This window comes from Hirundo rustica, chromosome 6, assembly GCF_015227805.2.
Source record: "Hirundo rustica isolate bHirRus1 chromosome 6, bHirRus1.pri.v3, whole genome shotgun sequence".
In the NCBI taxonomy this organism is placed as follows: Eukaryota; Metazoa; Chordata; class Aves; order Passeriformes; family Hirundinidae; genus Hirundo; species Hirundo rustica.
In genome coordinates this window covers 23,631,733-23,652,636 of record NC_053455.1, presented here as the reverse complement: position 1 = coordinate 23,652,636, position 20,904 = coordinate 23,631,733, and the positions used below count along the sequence as shown (strand labels likewise).

Below are 20,904 nucleotides of genomic sequence, written 5' to 3'. Positions count from 1 at the left end.
AAGAGGGTCTTTGGTTACTGTTTGAATTATTTGGGTCCAGCAAGGTTCTGTGAGAGATCCATGAGACTGCAGAGAGGACTGGCAGCCTGATCTCATAAGGGCTAGAGGAGATGGGGACCAGAGCCCAGGACTGGCTTTGGCACAGCCACTGGGATGGGGGAGCATCAGTTGGAGAAACGGGTGCAGCAATGCAGGGGATTTGGGGGAATAGGGATGTGCCAGGAAAATGTAACAGTGAGGTGCAAGATGAAGGGAAGCAAAACCTGACCGGGGCTGCTCTGAGCACCTAGGGACCATCAAAGAGCACCCACATCCAGGCAGTGGCTGACAGCACTGTCCCTGACCCTGTCTTTAGCCTCATTTCTGCTGAGCCCAAGTTCTGGGTACCCCTCCTGTGGAGCTTGCTCAGCCTGCAGAGGAGTGCCAAAGAAAGGAGGCCTTAGTGCTGCCTGGCTAGTGCTTTGACATGCAGGGACAGCTAGAGGGCAAATGGCAGGAGGCTGCAGCTATTGCTGCATTGAGTAAAGTGGTGCTAGACCTGCCCCTCAGCATGACTTCAAGCAGGACGGTGCAGGGACGACTCTATGGTGATAATTCCATTTGTCCCATTTTTAGCTCTCTTCTGCTAACTTTCCCTGTCTTCTCCTACAAGACCTCTTTCTCTGGCTCATCCCCCTTTTCTTCTTACTTTAGGACTCCTGTGTCCCTTCTCCCACCTTCTGGCTGGTCTTTTTTTTTCCCTCCTTTTCTGATACTTCCCTTTTCCCTGTGACCCTGTCCCTATCTGGAGTTTCCAAGTGCCCACACATCAATGTTACGTGTGACAAGGTCAGCTTTTCTGGTCCTCCTTCACACCTAACCTCACTACTGCTGACTTCCAAAAGGCAAGAAAGAAAAAGTGGATAGCTGCCCTCCTGGGAATGGAGAAATGCTTGAGCTGGGTGACCCAGGCACTGGACACTGATGGAAAGGGTTCAGTTCTGATCCAGAATGGGAAAGCTGCTTCACTGCCTTTGACTTTTGCCGTCTCTGTTGGGTTGCCCTCCATGGTCTCAGCTGAGTGCTCACTAGAGGTGATCCTCAGGCTCTGGGGCTGAGAACAGGCATCCCCTTGGAGGTGCATGGGTCTCCTCTGGGCAGGTCTTCAGTGACAGTTTTGCTGGCCTTGAAGACAGACTAATGTTTCACAGAGAACCTGTTATCTCTGCTTTACAAGTGCCAAGCAGTGTGCCCACAGCCTGCAGAGCCTACACTGCATTCCAAAAGGAGAGACACCACGCTGTGACGGGGGGGATTCCTGGAAATCACCTTGGTGGGCAACTAGCTTCAAAGGACCTGCCTGCCAGTCTGCCCCCACAGCACCCCACCCTAGGCCTCTTCCTGGGTCAAATGACCCAGGAGAACATGTGTTTTGGGATGTTTTTAGCTGATCCTGTGCAGGCTGCTCTGGGTTGAAGTGCCTGCCAGGGCAGGGCCCCTTCACTGCCAGCACACTGCTGACAGTACAAGTTCCCACAGCCAGCCCCGCCAGCCCCCTCACTCACACTTATTGGAAAAAATAATTGGATGGATTGAAGTGCAGCACCGTTTTACTTAACAGATAAGAAATTTCATATCTGCCCTGATTAAGGGCCAGGAGATACGAGCTCGCTCGAGAGCCAGCAGCAAAGGCAATTTCATTTCACTTCTGCTGACATAGAAAGAAGTTTGAGGGGCTGAGCACTGCTGCAGTTTGCTGCATTAATGTCACCACAGGAGGGTCCTGCTGTTCCCAGTGGGAATGGAGATACTGAGGAGCTCAGGGATGCTGAGGAGCTCAGCCAGGAAGGCATCATGCCGGCTAGCTGTCATCTGCCAGTGATCACAACGTGAGAGTTTGGGGCAGTGTGAGATGCTCACCCTTCTGCTCAGCACCTGGAGGGCAGGGGGTTCCCAAGCCATTGCTGTCTGTGCTGGTGGCACCTGCCACCTCACTGCCTCTGCTCTTTCATCATAAGCGCAAAACACCCAAACTGGTAAAGAAAATCAAAGTCAGGCTGAAGCCATCATAGCACATGGGTGTGTTTAAGCTTGGTGTCACCTTGTGTCAGATGTGTAGCACTTTTGTGATGTCTTTCACACCTCAGCATGACAAAATGTCTTTACTAGAGGTATTGCCTAATTCTGTTGGAACTGAAGTCCCTACTGCTTTCTGGCTGTCTTGCTGCCACACACCATGTGAAATGGGCTGTGTCACAGCACAGTGAGCTCTGCAGATGGGCCAGAATACAAATGCATACCATGGCAGGGGCATATGTGCTTGGGCATCTCTGTCCTCAGCAGTGGTCCAAGGTATGCAGCAAGTCTGTGTACTCAGCAAGGTAGGCTGGATGTCTTTCATGACCCACAGAGGCCAGCTGGCCAGGAACAAATTGGTCTCAATACTCCTGGCATCTAACAGGGCAAAGCTCAAGTCGGGAAAATTTGGGCAGTTTCCAACTCTGCAACCAAAGCTGGACTAGGTGAGTGTGCAGGTATGAACAGGAGGCACAAAGAGAAGAAGCTTTGCCTGTGCTTAGAGTAAAACCAGTGAAATTATTAATTGCCATCAGCATGATGAGCCAGAGCAGGATGCTACACTGAGCTGGGGGAAATGGCATTTGAGGTTGAGGCAGCAAAGACAGGTGGAGATATAAATGAGAGCAGGTGTGAAGTTGCTCCTTGAACGCAGGGTCCTCTGAGTGCAAAAAGTCAAAGGACAGAGGAGGAGGAGACATGTGGAGCACTGAGGACCACTTGTTCTCAGCTAGCACAAACACTTGTCATGAAGACAGTGCTTTCAGTTTTCAAGACATCATTCCTAAGACCACGGAGTTTGACATCCCCCCTCTTTGAAGCCAGTGTCTACAGGCATATTTCTGTGAGTTGCAAATAATATTTTTCATAGATTTTTTTAATATAAATTTTCAAAATAAAAATAATTTCTAGCTTGCCACAATGTCAGCTGGACTATTCAACTAGGAAATATTGGCAGTGTTGCATCCTGCATTATGGGCAATCCCTGTGAAGGAAATGAATGGTTTGGCTAAGGTGGTATGTCCTTGGGATCCAGGAGCATCCAAAATGCTCCCAACGCCAGGCAGCAAAGAGCAGCAGGTTCACATGGTGCTGTTTTTATATCTCAAAATACACCAGTCCCTAGCTGATCCAGAAAAAGGAAGAGATCAAGCACCCTTCATATACTGAGAGGCTTCTGGGGAGTTAAGTGCTCCATCACACAGCCCTGCAAAATGCATAGGGCAGAGATGAAACAGGGACAGAGAGCAGTGTGATAAATGCACTCCTGCTGTCAGCCAGGGCCAGGCACTGGTGTTCACAGGTGGAAACCGGGAAGGTTTCGACTCTCTTATAAAACTAGTGTTGAGTTTTTAAATCAATAGCTTCACCTTCTAAAATGTTCCAGAAGAACCTGTAATGATTTTTAATCTATTCTAAATGTCAGAACAACCAGAGTCCTCTTCTGAAAAGCTTGGAGGCAGTGGTGCTGGGAGCCAGGCAGGCAGGGAGTGCAGCTCCATCTGTCTGCTCTGGACTACAAGCTGCTACAGGGGCTGTCTTGTACCTATCTATGGTCCTTGGCTGCTGCAAGGAGCCTCGGCCCTGGCTGCAGGCAAGAAACAGCTTTATTTCTTGAGCTATTTTGTATTAAAGCAGGAATATATACAGAGAAGACCTGTGCCCCAAGACAAAACTTTATCACTATCTGTTGCTGCTGTGTATGGCCTAATTTGGAGTAACCAGGCTCTGGGGAATGTTTTTGCCACCCCCCCCCCCCCCCCCCAGAGGGGAAGGATATTAACCCTGAAACCTGCTTTGGCTTAAGGAAAATGTCTTTGGCAGCTGTCAGGGCTGAGAGGTCCTCAGGGCTCTGCTCTGGGAGTGCTGGTGTCAAGCCTGTTGCAGTGACACAAGGCATTCTCAGGAGTGAGCTGCTTCAGTGGAGATGTTTTCAGCAGTCTTCCAGTCCCTCTAGGGATTTGCAGGCAGCTCAAGTCACAACTGCTGCTTGCTTTTTTCTCTCTTACTTTTGCAGATGTATTTTCCTCACACTTCCTCCAGCAGGCCTCCCTTTTCCTCCTCCAGGCTGCAGGGCAAGAAGTGGTGAAGACAGGAAAATACTGAATTCATGGAAATAGGTCAGAGGCTCTCAGGGCTGACACTGTGCCAGAACAGGTTATTGTGACAGGCAAGCTTTAAGTATGTAAGCCATGAAATGAGGCAGAGGTTTCTGCCTGGCACCAGCTTAGATCACCCTCCCAACTCAAGGACATATCTTGTAAAGGTCTGTGCTACTGAGCCCCAGGCAGTACAGCCCTGTGTGGCATGGGCAATTGTGAAATCCCCTCCCAGACTTGTGCCCTTAGCCTCTCTAACCTGCTAGCCTGGGGTGGGGATTGGTGAGAAGCATGTTGGAGGTCAAAGCTGTACCGCAGCCGGTGCCCGGCCCAGAGGTGCTGTGTGAGACCAGAGGTCTCAGCGCGCAGTGGTGCACTGTGTTGTAAATGGTAATCTCCTCTTGACATCTAATCTTGCTGCTGAAAAGCACATGAATCTCTCAATAGGCTACACAGGACACAGCACTAGGTGTCTGTGCCTGCTCCCCTCTCTCTAATCTATAAATCCTCCATTCAAGCTCTCCAAGTGTCCCCTTGATTATGAACATGATTATGCCACAAACTTCTGTGTTTCCTTCCCCATGCTGCATGAACAATTGAAGGATTGCTCTAGCTTATTTATAGTTTCTTTCCCCACCATCATATGCTAAATATAATCAGGGCCCCAGATTTCACCCCTACAGTGAGCTGAGGCTTGAGCCAAAAGCAGGAACAGGTACAACATCCTGTGGATACCTGTGCCATGCTTCCTAGAGCAGGCAGAGAAGCGCTGGTGGAAGTTGGGTCAGGGGGAAACTGTAAAGCAGTCACAGGGAGCTGCCCTGGGCACAAATGGGACCTACCCAAATTGTGTCAAGTAGCTCTGCTCCCTGTGCAGCTCCCTGGGGTTTGCTCAGCACTGCTGTGCTTCAGATGCCTGGGTTATGCCCAGGAACATGTGAAACATGCTTGGCACATGCAAAGCTTGCCTCAAAATGCAGTTTTCAGGATGCCCAACTTTTCAGACTCATTTGTAGCAAGATTTATCTGAAACTGTATGGAACAAATTTTCTCCTAAATGTCAAAACATTATGTTTGGACATTTTACAAATGAAGTGGCTTGGCTTTCTTTCAACATGACAGTTCCATTTCAAAACTAACTTATCTTACCTTTTTGGTTTTTTTTTTTTTTTTTTAGCTAAATAATATTAAATATTTGGGGTTCAAATGACCATTTTAATTTTATTTTTTGCAAGTACCCCCTCAAGTTTTCCATTTGATTTGAATGGATAGGTCTCCCCCTTCCTCCTATCTGTGTATGGAAGAATAGGGATAGGTTAGCAGAGGATGAAATCTAGTCTCCCCATGGAGCCAAGAGTACAGGGAACTTACCCAGGATACTCCTTCTCTTTGTGCTGGAGCACTGTCTTGAATACCTGTATTCCCCTCCCGCTTCTCCTTCCCTGAGGTTTTACTCCACTGCCCTGTTGCCCTGGAAATAAAAATGCTGCTGTCAGGGCTGCCTGTACCATCCCTGCCTCTGTCCAAAGTGTTTTCCATTAAAGCTAAAGATTAATTTCTGACTTCACTGACTGACAATGTGCCAAGGGGGGAAAAATGGTGCAGGCTGAGGAGTGAAAGACATGGAAGCTATGGAAGAATACAAAAAATCAGGGGTAGCATCAGTTCTGTATCAGCAGCTTTCTAGCAGGGCAGGGTGTGTGTGCGAATGCCTCTGGGGTGCGTGCAGTCCCCCAAACCTGTCCTGCAGAGCCCTGGGACCTGTGCATTCCCATCACGTTCTTGTCCCTGCCCTGGCTGGGGGTGAACTGGGGCAGCCTGAGTGTTGCTACCTTCATCAGAAGCATCAGGAAGGTCCTGTTCTCCCAGCCTCCAGCTGGTCCAGGACAGGAAGAAACCCTCATTTCCCTCCATGGACTTCCCCGCACAGCTGCCACCACCGATTGCTATGGAAACCCGGGAGGATGCGGAGCAGGGAAAAGCTGCCTGGCTGGGAGGCTCCCGCAGCGGGAAGGAGTCCCGCAGGAGGAGGCATGATGTGGCGAGGCTGGGTGCTTCTGCTGGGATGAGCTCAGGGCCAAGCCCCTGCAGGAAGGCAGAGGATGAGCGCTGGCTCGGCCTCCCCATCCCACTGACACCCCGGGGTGGGGGGTGGGGGGGGGCGGGGCGGGGGTTGAGGTGCTAGTTATTGCCTACAGAGGATTCTGCGCTTTTCCTCTCTCTGTCTCTGCATCAGTCATGACAGGAGTTTGCAGCAGAAAAGCACCTCCCCTCCCTTGCCAGCTGGGAACTGTTGCCAGATTTCAGCTTCACCAGCCTTTCTTCCTCTACCAATATACAGAGGTTTTCTCATGTGCAGCCCAAAGGCTCTTCTGTTTCACTTTCCTGTGAGGATTATCAAAGTGCTCATAGAATTTTTTTCTTTCTTATTTTTTTAATGTTTAGCAGCTTTTAAGAGGGGTCTCAGCACAGCAAGAGGCTCTCATCAGGCAGGGGTTCTGCCTTCCCCTTTGAGCAGCAGAAAGACAGAAGAGAGAATGCCTCTTAATTAGTGAGCCAGTGCCTCCCTTTCTCTCTTTGTCCAAGCCCCAGCAAAAGGCTGTGAACATCCATCTGGGGCACCAAAACCAGCTTCTGATGACAGTGCTCTTGGTTAGGCATGCTCGTGTCCTGGCAGCCCTGTGAAACTCTGAGGAAAACATGTAACAACTTTCTTTGTCAAAGACACCAAACCAGCTTTATCCACCCCAGGTATGTTCCCAGTTCTTTCTTTTTTGTATGTCTCATCCATTAATGCAGACCCCTGCTGATACTCTTATCTCAGCATTACAGATATGAGGTGACATGAGCAAAGGTCACATTGGCCAAGTTAAGACAAGCTATCTGTGTAGACAGTCTCTGAATAGCATGGCCTGTACTGGGATCATCAGCCAAAAACTTGTCAGAGAGGCACACGCATAGAAGTATTAGGCTTTTAAGGATGTCCAGGTTATGTCTTCTCCCTCTCTTTCCCTGGAGTAAATTCATACAGAGGAAATCCTTTCCAGTGCTGCTGGCTCTGAGAGTGATGCACACGTGAAGATGTCTGGGACTCAGATACCCAGCTCTACAGTGACTCCACTAATCAAATGCTCTCCTGGGAAACCTGCTGTCCCAAAGAACAGGCCTGCCTGCACAGGATTGAGCTGGAGAGAGAAAGCAGGTGTATAGATCAGACCTGAGAGGCTTTAGGAAGGTAGCAGCTGAATCACCACGCTGCCTGAGGCAGGGAAGAAGCGTGAGCAAGCCCAAGGGAGAGACAAATGCTGTCTGCAGCCCTTGCTGAGGAGTGGCGCAGTGCCCCTCACACCAGTTTGTGAGAAGAGGGAGCCAGAAAGAGAGCTGCTTCCTGGCACTCAGCATCCCTTTTTTATGTAAAAAGGTGGGTGTTGTTTTCAGTCGTTCCTGAATCCTGACTTTGATGTGACAACTTGTGCAGGAAGGTACAAAAGAAAGCAGGGAGATCTAGAAAATGCTTCTTGCCTGAGCTGAGGTTTAGTTAGACTCCTATAATTAACGACTGCGGCTCTCCTAAGAAAGATCCCAGCTGCTTTCCTCTGCAGCTTGCTCTATAAATTTTTCTCTCACGCAGCTGACACGCACCAAAAACTCATTCCTGTGAGGAAGGGGACGAGCATGTATAAATCAAATGTTTCTGAAAAACACGAACAAGAGGAGAGGGGGCAAAAGGAGCACAGACTCCAAAAGAAGTTACATAAATCAATTTCCCTAGGAGGATGTGATCAGATCCCTCAGAGCAAGAGGTAGCTTGCAGGGTCGTGTGTAGCAAGCCCTTCACATCTGATCATTAAGTGAGGAGCCCAGGCAATAAGTGAGACCTCTCTGTGCTCAGCATTGAACCTGCTGTGCAAAGTGTGCCCTCCTTTTATTTTGGGGTAAACAACTCTCTCAATAAGCTGTTCTGCTGAACTACTTGTTTGGAGCACCTCCAGTAGAGCTAGGACCTCCCTATCCATCCCCAAGGTTCAGTCTTCAGGAAGTCTCCCAAATGGAGAAGTCTCATCTGCCCTGTAAAATGATCTCATCCAGCACAGATCAAAAGGACATCAACCTGCAAAGCTCAGGATACTGCAGAAGTAGGCATTCTCAAGCAGCAGAAGTCTGTTCCTCAAATCCTTATAACAGGAGCCTTTACTACTTTGGAGAACTAGCCCTTGCTCCTAAGCATATAAAATAATCACCAAGGCTCTGTCCACCCTTGCTTTTAGATCTGCTGCCTTTTCTCCTGGCCCGTGGGGCTCAGTTCTTGAAAAGCAGGTAATGTTCCAGTCCTTTGGCAGGTTTTCACCTCTGAGACTTTGGCAGTTTCAGTTTGCTGATGGTCCTTCTGCACCAGCTGTTTCCATTCAAAGTTCAGCCAATGCAGACAAGAGCAGGTAAGGGACTTCATGGATCTGGCACTCCCAACAGTTGTATCTTGGGGTGACAGGTGCCCAGCAGGCATGGGCACATGTTCTCCTCCTTTCATTCCATTGGTCTATCTGCCTACTCTTTTTTCCACCATACCCTTCATTTTTTTCTACATATACACCAACCTTTCACCAGTTCTTGTCTTCTCAGTCTCCCACGTTTTACCAGGTTGCCTCTTAAAATACCTGGACAGCTCTAAGTGCCCTCCCACTTTCTGAGATCTTCATCCACTCACCAAACTGTGCTTCCATAGCAGAGCTGGGGGGAGGCTCAGCATATACCTCCTGTTGCCTTCCACCCCTAAGCATCTCACTGGGCTATTCCCCCTTCTCCCAAACCATCCTATTTTGCCTTTGCTCTCTCACAATGGTTTGAGCTCTATTTGATTTACAGACACAATTTTCTTTCATGTAATTCAGCTCTGCCCTATGAATTGGCTCTTCACTGATACATTTTTGCTTAGCTTGAAGAGGATTAAGTAAATTCTTTCACCGTGGCAGTCCTATTTCTGGCCTGTGCCTGTTATCAGGGAACATAGGACAGTGGCAGCAGGGGGAAGCATTTTATTAAGGGGCCAAGGTATCTGCCACACAGTCCTATTGCTTTCCTGCTCCCCACTAAGCTTTTGCAGACATTGGCAGACAAAGTTCTGCTAACAATAGCATTGCCCCATCACTTCTGCCTTTGTCACCAAAGGCAGCCACTGAATTTTCTTCTCCAAATGCTACTAGCTCTTCCCTCTAAAGTTTCTATATTTAATACAAATCATCCATGTTTGAAATTTGTGGCAATCATGCATGGACAGGCAGGGAGGTGAAGGGAAGCCAGCCATGCAGCCTGCCCCACATGTTCACCTGGACACAGCACAGGACGCCAAGGAGAAGCTGAACAGGGGCCTTGCCACTCCCTCAGTCAGTGGCTGCTCAGCTGCTATTGAGAGGAGGGGAAGCACCTAAAGCCACTCTAGCTGCGTGGCTCTGAGGCACAGCTGCAGGACTAGGACTGAGCCAGCACAGAAACCTCCTGTAGGTCCTAGCCCACAGCACTAACTCAACAGCCCACAGCAACCCTCAGCAGGACAAGGCTGTTTCTGCTCTCAGACTGTTGTAAAGCAGGTTGGCTCGCCACAGCAGACAGTTTGCTTTGCAAACAGAGCATGTACAGCAAACCTTTCTCTGTACTCTCTACCTTGGCACCTCATGGGGCCAAGCCAGCCTGGTCCAGCACCAGCAGCATATCCTCCAGCAAGCTTCTGTCTATGCACAGCACCTAGAGTTTGTCCCAGTGCTCAGCACCGAAGGAGATCCCCACATCTCAGAGAACATGAGAACATTCTCGGCGTCTTTCAAGTAATAGCTCCCAGCCAAACCCTGGCAATGTGTCCAGGCAGTAATCTTGCCAGGGTGAAATCCTGCAAGTTCAGCAATGTAGGGGACTCACTGGTCTTTGTTCTTCCTTTGATGAAAAGACACAAACCCAGGCTGACTGTGGCAGCTCTTTGTCATGTATGATCCGCTACAGCAAGGAAAACCATTGTGCTTGAGCAGCACCTGCCTTACGTGGCTGACCTGTTGTGAAGACTACCTCTGTCTCCATGCTGATTTCTGAATGGACAGAGCTTTATCATCCTCTGCTTCAGCATGTGGTAAAGACTAGTGGGGCAGATGTAGAAGGAGAGGTTTACTACATCCTCTCCTTAGACAACTACTGCATCAGGCTAGAACTGTGCAAGACACAAGCTTTTTCCCTCAGTAACCAAGATTAGACCATGAATAAAAGGAATTAGCTAAAGGTCAAGCCAGCTAGAACAAGAATAATGAAAACGAGCTGAAGGAACAGCTGCGTGCAATTGCTCAAAGTACAGCAGATTTTGTCCTTTTCCTGACTCAGTGGCTGGGGGAGGCAGAAATTTTAGCAGTGGCCAAAAGCACTTCTGGCTGGTGGACTGCTAGATGTATCATAAGCATTTACCTGTTTTCTGTGCCCTGTATTCCCTGAGTCACACACAAAACAGATAAACATTGCCTTTCATCCCTAACTCTCTGATGGGTGCTGTCTCCTGCAACAGTCAAAGCTGCCCTCGTTGCAAGAGCATCCCTCAGTCCCGAGGTTAATGTGATGTGCCCTGGTGGCTCCAGTCACAGCAGACAAAGGCTTCTTCTCCTTGGAGTCTTAGACCCTGTAATTAACCCTTGGCCCTTTGGACCAAAAGAAGCTGGGACACTTTGACCTTTGGAACCTGTTGGAAAGTTCAGTTAACTTCAAGGGCCTTTGCTAGGAACATTAGTTGAGGAAACAAAGAATTCAGAGAAGTGCTGGAACATTGTCATCAAATTGTTCTGAATGTATCTATTTTTAGAGGGTGAAGAAGAGAAGGAGCTGAAGAGAATACATCGGAGCCTCAGTGCATGATGTGGTGGCAGAGTTATGGGCCTCTCTCAGCCCCAAGCCTGAACCAGAGTAGGAAAGGGGGTGGTGATGATGGCGTTGGTAGCATCTTTCATGATTTTTTAAAATTTTTTTAAGAGATGAAGTTCCATTTTCACCACCCCACCCCCATGGTCAGAAAATGAGACCCACAGATAGAGCTGGAGATAATGGCAGGTTGCCATGGAAATGTGCATTTAGTCTCACTGTTTCCATGACAACTGAAAGACATACCATTCTGTTCCTCTGAAGGATGCCAAAGGTAAATGAGCACTGATTAAAACAGGGGCACAAACTTGGGTTCTAATCAACAACAAAGACTAGGACCATAAACTCTTATTGCTCAAGCAGGAGATATTAAGAGCCATACAAGTTCTGGGAAAGCCAGTGTTGGAAGCACTGCACGCAAACTGCTCCCCACAGGCTGCAGAATCACAGCCTTGGTGTAATGGCCCATCTCACTGTCATGAACAGCTTCAGCTGACTCACACAATATTTCTGTCCACAGCTGGATACTAAACCAACCCAAAGTTCATGATCTACTGAGCTGTTTCCTGGGCAGGTATCTGCACAGATCAAAGTCAGTTGCAGCCTATTCCTGGAAACCATGCAGAGCAAAGATATTCCTTAGAACCTAGCAGGATCTGAACCGCACCATTAATCCTCTACCTAGACCCTAATGGCATTTGGTTTGAGGATTCATCCTTAAAAAAAAAAAAAAAAAAAAAGGGGGGAGGGGGGGGGGGGGCGGGGAAGAAGGGAAAAAAAGCCCAGTAAAAAGCTTCCCAAATAAAAGCTTAATACAATACAGGTGGCTGCAGTTTAGTCGTGCCAACATTGCGAGTCCTTGAACTGTGGTTCTTTATCCAGACTGGCTGGCAGTTGTATCAAACACACCATTACACAGGGCTGTCCCTTCCTCTCCTGCCAGTCTCTCTGGCAGCTGTGGCCCATTCCAGAGAAGCCTGGTGAGAGCTTGGGCTGGTGTGCATGAAAACAGGCAAAGAAAAGGGAGCATCAAAACGCTGCACATGCTGTCACACTCTCTGCTAATGAATTTGATGGTGTGTTTGCTAGTGGAGACAAAATCTGTTTCAGTCCTCAGGCACATGGTGCAGCAGCTCATCAGGAAATACAGCACATTTGCTCTGAAATTTTCTCTGAACTCCCAAGAGCAGCCCCATGGAAAGGGACTGGGGGTCCTGGTTGATAGCAAGCTGAATCTGAGCCAGCAGTGTCCTGGCAGCCAGGAGGGCCAGCCCTGCCCTGGGGTGCATCAGGCACAGCAGGGCCAGCCAGGCAAGGGAGGGGACTGTCCTGCTCTGCTCTGCACTGGGGCAGCCTCACCTCGAGGGCTGGGGGCAGTTTGGGGTGCCACAATATAAGAAGGATATAAAGCTATTAGAGAGTGTCCAGAGGAGAGCAGTGAAGATGGTGAGGGCCTTGAGGGGAAGTCGTATGAGGAGTGGCTGAGGTCACCTGGTCACTGTTCAGGCTGGAGGAGACTGAGGGGAGACCTCACTGCAGTTACAACTTCCTTGTGAGGAGGAGTGGTAGACACTGATCTCCTCTGTGGTGATCAGTGACAGGACCCAAGGAAATGGCATGAAGTTGTGTCAGGGGAGGTTTAGGATGCATATCAGGAAGAGATTCTTTGTCCAGAGGGTGACTGAGACTGGATTAGGCTCCACGGGGAAATGATTACAGGACCAAGCCTGCCAGAGTTCCTGAAGCATTTGGACAATGCACTCAGGTACATGTGACTCTTGGGGCTCTCCTGTGTGAGACCAAGAGTAGGACTCAATGATCCTTGTGGGTCCCTTCTAACTCAGGATATTCTATAATACCATAAACTCCACTAACCAGACCCAGCTTACAGTGTGAACAGTGGAACTGTTCACAGCGTAAAAACCCAATTTTAAAAACTCCGTTTTTTTACTTGCAGCTGCCACCAGATGTTTGAAATGTAAGGTTGAAGACAGTCTTGGTACAAAGCATGTGCCTTCACAGCGTGGGACACAGACAAGAGAAGCCTTCTTTCATGCATTTCTGCCTTCCCATTATTGCCTCCTCCACTGTTTAGTGATTCCTCCCCCAGGTGCTGGATTCAGACAAGCTCTTAAAGTGGCAAGAAATTACATTACTGTGTGGGAGAAGCAGAAGTCCCAGTGGGCGTCATCCAGAGGGTACTGGTTCCTCAACCTTAGTTGTCTTCCTGACTCACCCAACAGCTCCATACAGATGTATAATGACACAAGAGAAAGGTCTGAAGTTAGTGAAATTTTGCAGATGAAAATATGTGGGTGAGACGGACAGCTATTTCCCTAACGTTCACCTTAGGTTGGCCATTGGTCCTATCATAGCCACTCACCTCAAAATGCTCTTTGTAGTAAATGATACCACACAGGGGCCCCCCAACACAAGCATAGCACTCATGCATATCCCTAAACCACTAAAAAAAGGGGATAACAAAGATCTCCTATTTCCCTACCACTGCCTGGCTTGAGGCCTTGAAGCAGGACCCTCAGTTAAGAGGCAACAATGGTAGATGCCAAATCTGAAGAACAGAGCAACACAGGCTTAAGATGTGTTGGTCATCTAGCAAGAAGTCTCTAGAGAGCTCCCAGAAGCTCTCACCAAAGGAAGAATTTCTATTCCATCTTCTTCTACCTTCTTGTCAGTGACACTGATGATTGTGCCCTTTTCCCTTGAAGTTTCATCTTAAGGTTTCCATAAATATCTTTCTTGATCATTCATTCCTTGTCAGGTGGGTGAACTGAGAGAATCCTCCTTCTTTATGTGGGAGCAGAGATTTCAAAGATTTTCCACTGCAGTTTCTCATTTGGCATGAAGTGAAGGCAGCACCTCCAGCTCCTTAAGCTTGCTCTCAGTGGCTCAGTACAAGGGCTCCCAACAACTCCCACACTGCAGACCTCCTGCAGACATGCCTTGGCAGCCCCTCGTGGTCCAGGCAGCATCAAATCTCCTGTCTAATCTTCTGTGTCCTTCTCTTGGCACTACGAGTCTTACCCCACAGGCCACAGTGTGGCGCCATCTTTGTCACCTACTCAGTGCACGAAACTTGACAGGTTAGGCTTTTTCAGTAGGAATCAAGATCCAGCCTTTTCTGCCTACACAGCTAAAATACACACAGATTGCCTTTGTACCCCTCTGTCAACAAGAGCCCCTTTGCTGATTTCCTAATGTTGACAGAGGTTCTGATGTACTGACAGACTTCTAAAGAGTCAGGACAACTCTGGAGGTGACAGGCAGCCCTTTGCACCCATTCCCTAATGGGAAGTGGAAAACCAGTAGCTTTCACCCATAGGCTACACGTTCTCTCATGAAGCAGGACTAGGAAGAGAAGAGCAACATGGTGTATGGGCTGGAATCTCTCCAGCTCCTAGCAGTTTACCATACTGCAGCAATACCAGCCTGCCTCCAAAATGCACAGCTGCCAAGAAACTTTTGCTCTTGCTTAGGTTCTGCATAAAGCAAATCCAACCTCGCCCCAGAATGCCTGTGTATGTCCAGCGCAGTGAGTCCCAAGGAGCAAGGGGTCCACCTAGTGCAGTCAGAGCAGTACTGCCAGAACCGCGAGCAGAGCACATCATATGCGAGCTCCACAGCAATGCTGCAAGTGACACTGGTGGGCACCAAAGCCTTATCCTCTGCACACTCCCTTTGAGCGAGAGGGAGACCCTCAGAAAGGGGCAGCACTCCACGGAGACAGCACTTACTCCATCTACTGCATCGGTACAGAGCAGGGAAGTGGAACCTGGCTAGATTGAACAGACACGGCACATTTTCATTTAGCAACAAGAGTAATCTAAGATGAAAACCTGAATGTTTACAGGGGCTGAAAGCTGGCTTCAGTCCAGGGCAAAAAAAGCCTTGGTAGCTGCTGGTTTGCTACCCCTCCAGCACTACTGCTGCACTTCTGTCTCCAATAAAAGATCTCAAGAGACTTGACCTAGGTCAGTCTATGTGAAATGGATCAAAAATTGATTCTTGGTTCAGAAAGCAACTCCTCTGGCCTACTTAGAGCTATCCCAGCTGAAAGAAATTGAGTTTATCTAATGTATTCTACCTACACAAGCTTTAAGATGTTACATTTTTCAAAGGCAGTCCTGGCTGACATCACCTTCAAGTTCTGAGAGCATAAAGGTAGGGATAAAACACCCTGAAGGGGTTTAGACAAATCTTTTAACCACATTCTTTCAGTCTCTTTTACAAAATGTGACAGCTCTCTCTGATAGCAACATAACTAGGCAGACTTTGTTGACTACAGGAAATGGAAAGGGCTAAACTGAAAGAGCCACTGCTCCACATCCTATCCACGTGCATCCTTATGTGGCAAAGTCAGAGCAGATCATATATAAGCTCCTGTAACATCTGCTGATGAAACTGAAACTAGCTGGCTATCAGCTCTGAGCATGAGAAATACATAGGCAAAACACTGCTGAACATAGGCACTACTAAATAATTCAAAAAGGCATTTGGGATACTTAACAAAAAATGCCTGTGGCATGGTCTTGAAAAGTTTCCCCATAGGCGGTTCCCTTGAGACCAAAGTCATGCAGCGCTCCCACACTCACGTGAAAGACTCAAGTCTTAAACAATTTGGTTATGATCAGATAAAACACAAAAGAGGGAACAAAAATAGCTTCCCCATCTCTCCTTTCATCCAGAAGCAGGTGAATCACTGACTTAAAAGACATCTAGTGGCAGATAAGAAACTATAGAAAGTGACTAATCGAAAGGATGTTATTCTGGAAACTTCTAGAGTTCTCATTCCATGGGAATCTTAGAAAGGAGTGGAGCTATTCCAGTCTTTCATCAAACCAGGCATGTTAGACAGAGACTAAATGGTTATGGAAAAGCTTCCCAGATAACTGTAAGTCAAAAGGACATGTGAACCCTTTGGCAGTATTCCTGCTCTCCTCTGTCTTTATCACTTCAACCTCCCTTCCTGCTGGCAAGAGCAGGCAGCAACCACACTATGAAACCTGAGAGTCTGTATGACCTAAAATTCCAAATCAGGCTTAGGAACAGCCTAAAATAGCACTGGAGCATAGAGAGCTGTGTATTTTTAATATATATATATATACACATATATATACACACACACATACACACAAGGGTTTTCTTCTTTTTATATATGAAAGAAATAATCTATTAATTCTTCCTACCTCAAATTAGTTTTGGTTTCATTTACTCTGAACAAGAAAAAAGCATCATCCCAGGAACTTATAGAAATGCACTATAGGTCCTGGGACCAAGAAAAGAGAAAAGTATCTGGAAAAGCCCACTGTAAGTTGGGCAGTGGAGAGCTAGCAGTACACATGAGAAAGACTCAAAGTCCCATTTGCTTGGAAGACAAGGAATAAGCAACACCAGCCTGAAAGAACCTACATTCTACCTCCATGTAAATGCACAAGCAATACCAATCAATCTCATAGACTTTTTTTTGGAAGAATTTTCAATAAACACACACACACACACACACACACATATATATATATATATAAAGCCTTCTCTTGCAGAGACAGTTAAGTAGTTCCACATTCAGGACAGGGCAGGCCAGTCAGCACCACCTGGCCAGGGGTTCACAAGGCACTGAAGATGTTCCTGTGTGCATGCTCAAGGTTACTTCATTGTTTCTGAAGGGAAGGCCAACAAATCTTGGAGACAGGCTCAGTGCAAACACACACACACACAGCTGCAGTAATGTGTAACAGCTGCGTCACAGGGTAAGGGAGATGAGAGGGAGCAGCAGGGAAAAGAACAAACATAAACCCTCTGGAGACTGCCAAAAGTGTCTGCAAACAGTGTCCATCCGTGGTGAGTCCAGTCAGAGTTTGACAGAGAAGGAAGTCCCACATGAGCAACCCTTCTCCGCCTGGGGGTTGCTCACCACCTGGAAGGAGCTTCGGATCAGCTCTTGGCTGAAATCCACCATGGATCCTTTCACAAAGGCCAGGCTGTCCGCATCCACAACCACACGGGCGCCACCTCGTTCAAACACTCTGCAAAAAAAAAGCATATTTAACCATTAACTGCACCAAAGACCTAAGAGAAAAGCACAACCTCAGCACGCTCCTTATCTTACAGGCTTCTTCCCTTCAATGCAAGATACTATCGTCTCACACATACCCCTCCTGCCATTTTTGCAAAGAACAGTAACACCTAACCACCAAAACGCCCCTTTGTCCTTGCCTGTCATCAGGATTGATAACTGTGTCCAAGGAAAACTTGTACTGGAAGCCAGAGCAGCCACCTCCTTCTACCTGCAGCCTGAGAAACTCCGATCCTTCTGCGATCTCCAGCAGCCTCTGCAAACAAATAAAAGGAAGAGGATTAAAAGGCCTGCTGAACAAAGCGCTGAACATTCAAATGTCTCCTTTGCGTGACCCTCCCAGAGTCCCCACCTTCACGCAGCTCTCGCTGAGGAAGATCTGTCCCTCGCTGGGGCCGCTCTCCGTCGGGCCCGGCTCTGAGAGGGACGACGCCCAGCGCAGCAGGGAGCCAGCTGGGCGGGCAGGGCCGGCCGGGGGCTTCGGCAGCGCTCGGCCCGGGCACGGTGAAGCGGAGCACCGGCTGCCTCGGGAGGAAGGGAGAGGGAGCGCCTCAGAGGGGGCCGCGCCGCCCGAGGGGCGGCGGGCCCGGCCCCTCGCAGCCGCCACCCCCTGCCGCGCAGCGGGGACATTCTGTGCCCCCGAGGGAGGGTCCAAGGGGCCGAGTGCCCAAGGGGACGGTACCTCGTCCGGCCGCCCAGCGCGAATATCCACAACCGCCGCAGCGCCGCCGGCGCCGCCATGCCAGCGCAGCCCCGCCCCGCCGCCATGGCGGAAGTGCGGCCGCGCCCACACCGGGGCGTCACCGGAGCGGCGGTGGCCGGGGGCTGTCGCGTTACGGGCGCAGCGGGGCACGAAGCTGCCCTTCGCTCTTGGGGGTGTTCGCAGCCATGAAGCAGTGGAGAGTAATAAATAAACAGTGAGCTCTGTCGGTCAGTGCACGTTTGTCCCGGGATTAGCCGTAAGGTTATCTATCCTGAGCAGAACCCAGAGACGGATCAAGGTGCCGCCGCAGGGGAGCGGGGTAGGCTGAAGAGCAGACACGGGGGCAGGGATGAGAGGTTTGGGGTTTCTCCCTGATCCCGGCTTTTCTGGTTTGCTGTCTGTCAGGTGGAGGCCAGTTTTTCTTCGTTCGAGCGCTTGGCCCGGCGCTGCCGGCTGTGCTCAGCCTCACACCCGCACTGTGCCTCCCTCCCACCGCAGCAGGGCTGGGAGCGGGCCCCGGCCCCGGGAGGGCTCGCCCGGCTCCAGGCAGGCCCCTACGGCCACCGGGGCACGTTGTCCTCCCACGGTGGTTTAAGCTCCTCCTGATCGTCTGCCGTGTGACAGTGGCCTGGCCGGTCGATCACGGATGTGCTCGTGGTTAAAAGAGTCCTTATCTCTTTGTTCCTCATGTGCTTCTGGGGGAGGAATCCTGTTCCTCAGCCCTAGCCAGGCTTGTGGAGTCATACAGTGACTGTGTGGAAGACCGGTGGAAGAAAACTTGTCATCCCAGCGGGAGAGGGTGATTTACTGTCAGAAGACTTCAGGACCTTGTCACAGTTTGCTTTCTCACCATCCTGCTCCAAGCAAGGTGCTTCTTCTGTAACCAGGGGCTTCTGCTTTTTGTTCTGTCCTGAGTATGTAAATAAAACTGGTTTGAGCTGTTTAATTTTGCTTACTTTTGGGTTAGCTCTAATGATGCTAGGATAAAGCCAGGAAAGTACCACAGGCAGGATCCCAGCAGGAGTGGTACTAATGCAAGCATCTGCAATAGCTGGTGAATCCTCCTCAGGCATATAAGAACACTGAATGTTTAAATAAAAACATATTGGGGTGTTTCTCGATTATTATCAATGTGGCATCCCAAAAGCTGACAGCTTCGGAGGAGGGAATGAAAACCTCCTGGGAGAGAGGACAAGGAGGGAATCACGCCTGATTTCTTTCCATATTGCATTGGCTTTCTTTCTCACTCCTATAGGGTGTATTAGATTGATCTTGCTGCATTTCTCAGTGTTGTGGCTATATTCACTGTGAACGTCTTTTGGATGTAGCCCCAAAAACCAGACACTTACTTTGGAGGTGCCTTCATTTTTACTGTATTAAAGTGACAGAAAGGTGTTAAGGTGATAGAATTGTGGCAAGCAGCTCCAAGGGTCTTTGGGGCATTGCCGAAATGATCACTGCAGACTGAAAGAATGATGAAAAGGCCAGCTAGCATCACTCACAGTTAATATAATTAATAATCTGCTCTGCTGAGGAGAGACATGCTCTGGGAACAGCTTTTTGGTGTGACAGGAGGAGGTGGGTGTAGCTAAGGAGAGCAGCTATTCCCTTGCATCTCTTATCACTGGCCATTTTTTTCCGTCAGTCAGCTATGTGGTACAGGGATGTTGGTTGCCTTTTTTTTTTTTTCATGAAGTTACAGTCTAATTTTTCTTCCTTCCTGATTTTGTTGGTCATTTTATTCCTGACAGCTGGACATAATCTGTTTTTAAGTTTGGGTTTTGATTTTCTGTTCTTATTCTGGTTTGTGGTGTCATGGTTTGGGGAGTTCCTTTAGCTGTCTTTAAGCACACTGTATTGAAGAGATTTCTCTGAGAGCTGAATTTTCTAGATATTTTTCTCTTTTCTCCTCTGCAACATGATGCTAAAATTATCTTGTATCTATTTTGAAGGGAAACTAAACTTCTTTCAGTGCTTCAGAAACTGGTGATAATAAAACCTCTGGCATGGTGTTGAGTGCAAGTGTGGATGTGATGAATTTAAATGTGAATTCTGACAATCTGTAGCAAAAGGAGAATGTTCTGGCTGAAAGAACAGTTAAATTGATTAGTGTCTGTGTGTGGATTTTCTTGAGAACCTGCCTGCTGTATTTACTGGTGCTGTAGTGCTTGAAAACGCATCTGTTTACTGAGCTGCAAGTGCTGTGCTGTTAGAGGGATTTGGATTAATCAGGTGTAGATAGCTCATGAAATGGAACTTCAGGCTTTTTCCTCGTGTAATAGTTGGTTGAACTACGAAAATTAACAACTCCAGTATCAGTCTTGCTGGAAAGAATTTGTCTGCTAGCTTTCTTAGCCTTTTCTGCTGGTGTTTCTGCACTGCAGCATAAGCTTCCTGTGATATTGGTAATCTGAAAGGACCTCCATCTGCAAAATAATGAGACCAGCCTGAAGCTAATTTGAATATTTCTTAGGCAATATTTGGCCCCAAGGGAACCTGGAGGCTTATGCCTGTTATCAGATGTCATAGGGGGCATGTGCCTAAAAGCAAGGTCTGTTTGGCCCAAGATGCTTGTGCTACCCTGGGAAATTTAAGCTTTAGTAATGTTATTGCAAAACTGACACCATGGTTATGTATGATATCAGCTAAAAACCTTGGGCAGAAGGTTTCTGCTTCTTTCTTCCATAAAGGCCTTGGCTGTAGATTTACAGACTTACACTTATTAAGCTTTTTACTACTCCAGTTTGGGGTGCAGGGAGGGGAAATAGGCATGTTAATTTTGATCCTAGATGCAATGATTTTTAGTTCAAAGCCTTTGAAATATGTCTTGACTTGTACGTACATAGTCATTGCCATTCTGTAAAAGCATCTGTAAAGCAAAGATACGTGGTGAGTTGTTTCACAGCAAGGCATTCTGATATAATGGACTGTGGAATTTGCTCCCCAGTAAATTCCAAGCATTGCTTATCCTGTGAATGTGTGACTGACTGCACTTTGTGGTGTTGCTCTGACCTGACTGCAGTTGTTACCCGCAGTCAGATAGGCAGCTTTGTTAGGCATCTGTAAGACTT

General features: G+C 48.3%; 1 protein-coding gene across 1 annotated transcript; it reads right to left on the bottom strand.

The window, feature by feature from the left end:
* Positions 1 to 16,501: 16,501 nt before the first annotated feature.
* ISCA2 (iron-sulfur cluster assembly 2) lies at positions 16,502 to 17,909 on the bottom strand. The gene is made up of 4 exons (XM_040067400.1): positions 17,813 to 17,909; positions 17,483 to 17,651; positions 17,271 to 17,386; positions 16,502 to 17,080 (listed from the first exon to the last, which is right to left on the bottom strand). The coding sequence occupies exons 1-4, from the start codon at positions 17,896 to 17,898 to the stop codon at positions 16,906 to 16,908; spliced, it is 546 nt and encodes a 181-aa protein (XP_039923334.1). The 5' UTR covers positions 17,899 to 17,909; the 3' UTR covers positions 16,502 to 16,905.
* Between the last annotated feature and the right edge of the window lie 2,995 nt (positions 17,910 to 20,904).